The sequence below is a fragment of the Camelus dromedarius genome, chromosome 24 (assembly GCF_036321535.1).
Source record: "Camelus dromedarius isolate mCamDro1 chromosome 24, mCamDro1.pat, whole genome shotgun sequence".
Classification (NCBI taxonomy): domain Eukaryota; kingdom Metazoa; phylum Chordata; class Mammalia; order Artiodactyla; family Camelidae; genus Camelus; species Camelus dromedarius.
The window spans coordinates 21,668,641-21,674,815 of record NC_087459.1 but is presented as its reverse complement, the minus strand read 5'-3'; the positions used below and the strand labels follow the sequence as shown (position 1 = coordinate 21,674,815).

Here is a 6,175-nt window from a genome sequence, read left to right as displayed (position 1 = left end):
ATAGGACCCTTTACAATTTTGAGGAAAATGAGGCTGAAAAATAAATTTACAATAGAAGCGTGAGTGATGAGATAGATACCTTTCTCTCATCCCAGTTGAAATATACTGCTTCCTGTTCTCAAACAGAAAGATTCCCAGTGTGATGGTAAAGGTAGTCCAAGTTTTCACTGACTAGCTGGGTGGTTTTGGGTAAGATCCTCAGCCTTCTTAGGCCAAAGGTTCCTTATCTCTGAAATGGTACCGATAAATACTTGTCTCCTGATGTGATTGTTAAATAAGTTAAGTGGGTTAAATAAGATTACCCATGAGAAGCCTCTAGTACGTAGTAATCACTCAAGGAAGAAACTTACACTAAAGAAACTTATACTAAAATCCTCAGTGGAAGAGAGAGACCCAGGAACAAGAATGCAAAAGCCTTTAGCCTTAGAATAACTCAGTCTCCACATTCAGAAGCTACTGGCCCTTGTCAGCACCAGAAGGGGGTCATACCTGGAACCCACTCTCCTCCACCCCTGTCCTACTCCCAGGTACACCTGCCTCCACTTGAACTCTTAGAAACAAGTCACCTGTTCCCAAGGAGGTCTCCCCTCTCCCCATTCACAGCCACAGGGACATGTGTGAAACACAATTTATTATACAAAACCAGGTACATCAAAAATTCAGTGTCAGAATAGCTCTGCATTCCAAGGGCTATGGACTGGACCTTCTCCCTTAAGACCTTCTCACCCCAACCCCTGCTATGGAGTCAGGCTGCTATGCCCCAGCCCTGGACCAGGAGAGTGAGAACCAGATATAGAAAGATAAGTGTCGGTCTAGGGCAGTGGGGCAGGCACTTGAACCTCCTCCAAATAGGGAGTCTCGTCCTTGGAAAGCCTGGACCCATGCCTGGGGTAGAAACACCCAAAGCCCTCTCTATGGAAACCAAAGCAAGTATGTGGAACCCATCAAAATCTGAGAATGGGGAAAAGCTTCCAAAAAAAAGAAAAAAAAAAAACCAACCATAAAATAGATTCAACAAAAGTAAGGACTGGCTGCCTTCTGCGGCAGCTGGGTGGATACGTAACCTTATGACCTCCACATCCTGTATAGGAACAAGTGGATAAGGGTCAGCACCAAAGGTCTGACCAGGGTCTCCCTGCTGCCCCTCTACCTACCGCATGAGGCTTGGACTGAGGATCTTTTCGTGCTCCTCCTAGCCCAGGTGTAGGGTAGAACTTATAAAAGCCATGGGACAAGGAAAATCCCTGGGAATGTGGGAGCTGCCCCAAGGCCCAGCCCCAAAGGACCTTGAAGGCAGGAATCTGTTCTCCACCTTAGTGACCACAGAAAGCGGCTCCAAGCAGGGAGTGGGGTCTGTAGACCTGAGGCCTCTGGCCGAGCCCGGAGGGAGGCAGTGTTCGCAGCTGTGGCTAACACCAGCCTCACACAGCCTGCAGCTCCCCCTGCAGGCGACTCAGCTCCTCCAGCTCTTGCTTGTGGCGGTCTGTCTTGTGTGCCACCAAGGAACGGTAAAAATGCAAGGCAAAGGCCACAAACACAAGCCCTACTGGTACCATGATTGCTGTGGAGGCCATGGCTGCTTGCCAGCCTGGTCCGTGGGCCCCACCACTGCCACATACTTGCTGAGGTGGGCAGGCCCTAGGTGGCTCAGCCTGTGAGGGGGCTACAGAAGCAGAGGATGGCTTCGAAACTGGACTAAGGGAGGTGGCCACTGGTGGCAGAGTCCCAGGCACCTGGGAGACAGGTACCATGGGGGCCGATGTGTCCAAGGGAGCCCCGATGGGCACAAATTTGACCCAGCCAACCAGGACAACTTCAGCGAGGAAGAGGAAGGTGCCCAAGGCAGTGGAGAAGCCCCAGGCCAGCTCCACGTAGCGGTGGAGTCGCTGGTGTGGAGACTGGTGGACAGAGTTGAGGTTGTGGATGTTGCTAACGGCTTCAATGTGAGGCAGCAGACACGTGGAGACCATGAGTGCAAAGAGGTGCACAGCCACTAGCACGGTGGTGCAGGCACTAAAGGCCACCAGTAGCCCCGGCGGGTATTCGTGGTTGCTCTCCAGCTGTACCTCTACCATGGCGACCTGTGGAGATAAGAGGGGATGAATTGAGTGCCCATAACCTCAACAGCAGAGGGTTTTTTTGCCTGTTGGTATACATCACTGATGTATCCCTAAGACTAGAACGGTGCTTGGCAGAAATAAAGCACCAAGTCTTAGTTGAGTGAATGAATCGGAAGGCTTGGTAAGGCTCTGTCCTGTTATGGACCTCAGTTTCCCCACTTGGCTATCGAGAGGGCTGGAAGGCTTTCTGATGATTTTTTTTTATTGAAGTATAGTCAATTTACAATGTTTATTAATTTCTGGTGTACAGCATAGTGATTCAGTTGTATTCCTTTTCATGTTCTTTTTCATTATAGGCTATTACAAGGTATTGAATATAGGTGCTATACAGTAAGACCTTGTTGTTGGATCTGTGTTTCTGACAGTCTTATCTCGTTATAACATAGGGGTTAAAAAAGATTCTGGAGTGGGGCAGTCTGGGTTCATTTTCAGCTGTGTAATCTTGAGCAAGTGGTTTAGTTCTCTCTGTGCCTCAATTTCCTCATCTGGAAAAATAAAGATTGGTAACAGCACCTACCTGACTTACTGGGTTGTTGTGAAAATTTAATGAGATAATATCCATCAAGTGATAAGAATAACATGAGGCCCAGAATATGTTCAGGAGTTTGCTGTTACTATTAGAGTTAATGCTAAAGTCCAAGGCCAGAGTTTGCAAATTGGCACACCAAGAATCCAAGCCAGCTTGCAAACATGTTTTGCATGGCTCGGACAGTGTGTATTTTAAAGAATTAAGTTGCCAATTTCTAAAACTCGAGATGTCATATAAATATCCCTATTTCCAGAGCCTCTTGAAAATGTGGAAGATCTAGTTATGCCAAGCCCACATTCTCGCATGGCAGCTCTCAGCTAGAGTCATGAGTCATAGCTGCTCCCTTTGGATAGGTCATGGGGGTCTCTTGATAGCCACAGTCCCCACCCAGCCGACTTGGCATCCGTACTGCCTGTGTGGCCTTTGCAAACATCTGAGTTGATGATCCTGTTCTAGGCTTGTATAAATTTAGACTCTAGAGGCGGACTGCCTAAATTCAATCCTGCCACTTACTTGCTGTGGAACCCTGGGCAGGTGTCTTAATAGCCCTGATCCTCAGTTTTCTCATCTGTAAAATGGTCACAGTAGTCGTACCTGCTTCATAGGATAAAAGAAAGATGATATACAGGAAAGCCTTAGCATAGTGCCTGGTACTTAGTGATAGTTCAATATAATTTGTATAATGTTATTCTAACCCAGGCCACCTGGATTCCAGAATCTGGATCTTTCCCCATGCCTGGTTCTTGCAGGATCCGTTAGATTGCTTTGGGGCTGGGGGAAGGAGGAAGGTACAGAGCTGGGGCAGGGGTGTAGGTAGTAGTGGTAAGAAGGCAAGGCTGAGTATTTTGGGAAATTGGGCCATGGCGGGTGTTAGCAGATGTTTTCTACCGACAGGGATCTGGGCCACGCCTAGTCCTGGTTTCTTCCAGAGTCTGACCCGGTCTTGCTGTCCTCTGGCAGGACTGGGGCCAGTCCTGCCCCCAGAACTTACTCATCTGGCCTCTTGATCCTGCAGAGATCCTGACCCTTAAGCTGTCACCCCAGCAACCTGCAAGTTGGGCAGCAGGCCCAATTGTCCCCTTGGGAACAGGCTGGACCATGGAGGGGTGGGGGTGGGGCACCTCCCTCAGCTAGGTCCACAGGGCTGCTCCCTTCCCCCTGCAGTCTGTACAGGTGAAGGGGGAGCCAGCTCCCTGTCCTGAGATGACACCACATCAAGAAGGGTGCGCTGGCCTGTGGATCCCACATAGAAAACCATAGACCTAGGTTGACCCTTAGGTATAGAAACTTTCCCTCTCTTCATTCAAATACAGAGGCTGTGGCACAGAGAGGGTCAGGGACTAACCCAAACCACCTAGTGCTATGCCCCCTTTTATCCCCATCTTGATATGCTCCTCATGTTTCTATGAGGACCCCCCTCCAGCCCATTTTCTCCTTTTTCCTATTATGACAATGGGAAACTCTGGACCAGCAGTTCAGCAGCTCTGGGTCCTAGTTCATCCTATATCCTTCATCTGCTGAGTGTTCTTGGCAGAGCCACTGCCCCATTCTGGGCCTTGGTTTCCATGAATGTCCAATTAACAGGTAGTCTGAGCCATCCCTGTTGTATGTCTTGCTCTGACATGCTTGGATCTAGCGTTTGATGACAAGAATCAGCTCATCTTGGGGTGGGTGCTTGGCAGGCTACGGAGGGCACACCCTCCATGATCTCACAATTTCCCACTGGCCTGTGAGGGGGTGGAAGCCTGTCCAGGGTCACACAGCTGACCACAAGCAGGAAGGATCCAGGACTTATGTCTGCTGACTCCTCCTCACCCTGGGACCTCCCTCAGTCCCACTTCCTATGAGGCCCCTGCTGGACCGTTAGCTGACATCATCTGCCCACACTTGGAGTTTATCATCTCCAGAATCAATTATCATCTTCCTAAACAGCTTCTTCCCCTAGGGACTCCCTCACAGGCATCCTCTCTCGTCAAATCTTTCCTGGGCTACACTAAGCACTCTGTGTCTGCTGGGGCTTGGCCACCCTCCTTGGCACAGGCCCACCTTCTGTTGGGTGACCACTCTATCCAATTTATACTCTCAACTCCCCATCCTACCCTGCCCCCTAGCCCTATTTATACAGCTCCCATCCAGCTCCTATTTGCTTTTGAACGTCTCCTGGGGATCTGGTAACCACTTCTGCTGGACTATGCTCCTTTTGGACCTCTGCTCTATCCCTGCAAATGTATCCACCTTAGTGATTTGTCTTCCCCCATGACATGTGTCCCCCATGAAACCCTTAGGATTTATTTATCCTCCCTATGGCCCAGATTATGCTGGGTGCCTGTTCTCTCACTCACTCTCTCTCTCTCTCTCTCTCACACACACACACACACTTATTTGTGTAAGTCCCTTGGGACCTTGTTTGTGCCCCTCTTTAACGTCTTAAAAACCGGTCTTTCCCTTCCCTCTGCCCTGTCTCCCTTGGGTACCCGTTCACTTCGCCCACGACCTGTGCCCCCCATGTGCTTCACCCCCACCCCGTGCGCCCCTTCCCTCCCCTCACCATGGCGAAGCCCGAGAGCAGGGCAGACGTGCGGCTGGAGGCTTTGAGCTTGGCCCGGCTGAGGTAGAGGCGGCGCCAGCTGAGCGCCCGCAGCGAGTGCTGACTGGCCCCCATGAGGTCCAAGTAGCCGCGGTGCACGAACTCCCGGTACGTGGCCGAGCCCGCGGGGCTCTCGGCCTCCGGGTTCAGCGGGGCCTGTTCGCCCGCGTCCCCCTCGCCGCCCTTCATCCTGGGGGTCGCGGCACCAGGCGGGCTGGCCGGTCAAGGCGGGGCGGAATCGCCTCGGGGACCCCAGCTGGGCCGTTCCAGGCCGGAGTAAGACCCCATGCCCCGGCGGGGTGAGCGGGGATGTGGGCGGCGAGCGCCCAGGAAGAGGTGGCCCGGGCGGAGCAGGAAGAGCAAGCGTCTGTGGGGAGCCCTAGGGGCTGAAGCAGGACAGCCGAGGCCGAAACAGGAACTGGGGCGGAGGCGGAGCTGGAGCGGCCACATGATGGGGTGGAGCCGGGGGACCGTCGGCAGAGATCCCAAGGGACCCTCACCCTAGTCTCCCTAGAATGTCATCTAGGCGCCCAAGCCCCGCAGAGATGAACGCCCAGCCCTGGCCAGTGACTGGGAGTTCCTGGGCCCTGGACCACTCAAGTACACCTGGACACCTCCAAAGTCCATACTCCAAACCCTACCTAAACAGTGAACTCAAGGAAGTGAGCCCATCCATCTGTAGGAACCACAGGGGGGCCCTGCAACCTCACTTTCGAGAAGCCTAGTAGGACCTAGTTACCCTAGATCCACCCAAACAGCACTCCCACCTCCGTCTTCGCCCAAAGCCCCAAAGGTTTAACACTTCGGTCATCCCCACGCTACCCCCACATCCCCTACGCCGAAGACAGACACACGAACTCAGCGGCCCCGGCTGGAAGATTTTGAGTTTTATAGCAAACCGTATTGTACAGACCTGGGGCCCAGGGGCCCAGCCCGGCT

The 6,175-nt window shown here is 52.3% G+C and overlaps 1 protein-coding gene across 1 annotated transcript; it reads right to left on the bottom strand.

Moving 5' to 3' along the window:
* Positions 1-614: 614 nt before the first annotated feature.
* ORAI3 (ORAI calcium release-activated calcium modulator 3) lies at positions 615-5,989 on the bottom strand. Its single transcript, XM_010996138.3, has 2 exons — positions 5,198-5,989; positions 615-2,081 (listed from the first exon to the last, which is right to left on the bottom strand). The coding sequence occupies exons 1-2, from the start codon at positions 5,423-5,425 to the stop codon at positions 1,422-1,424; spliced, it is 888 nt and encodes a 295-aa protein (XP_010994440.1). The 5' UTR covers positions 5,426-5,989; the 3' UTR covers positions 615-1,421.
* Positions 5,990-6,175: the final 186 nt, after the last annotated feature.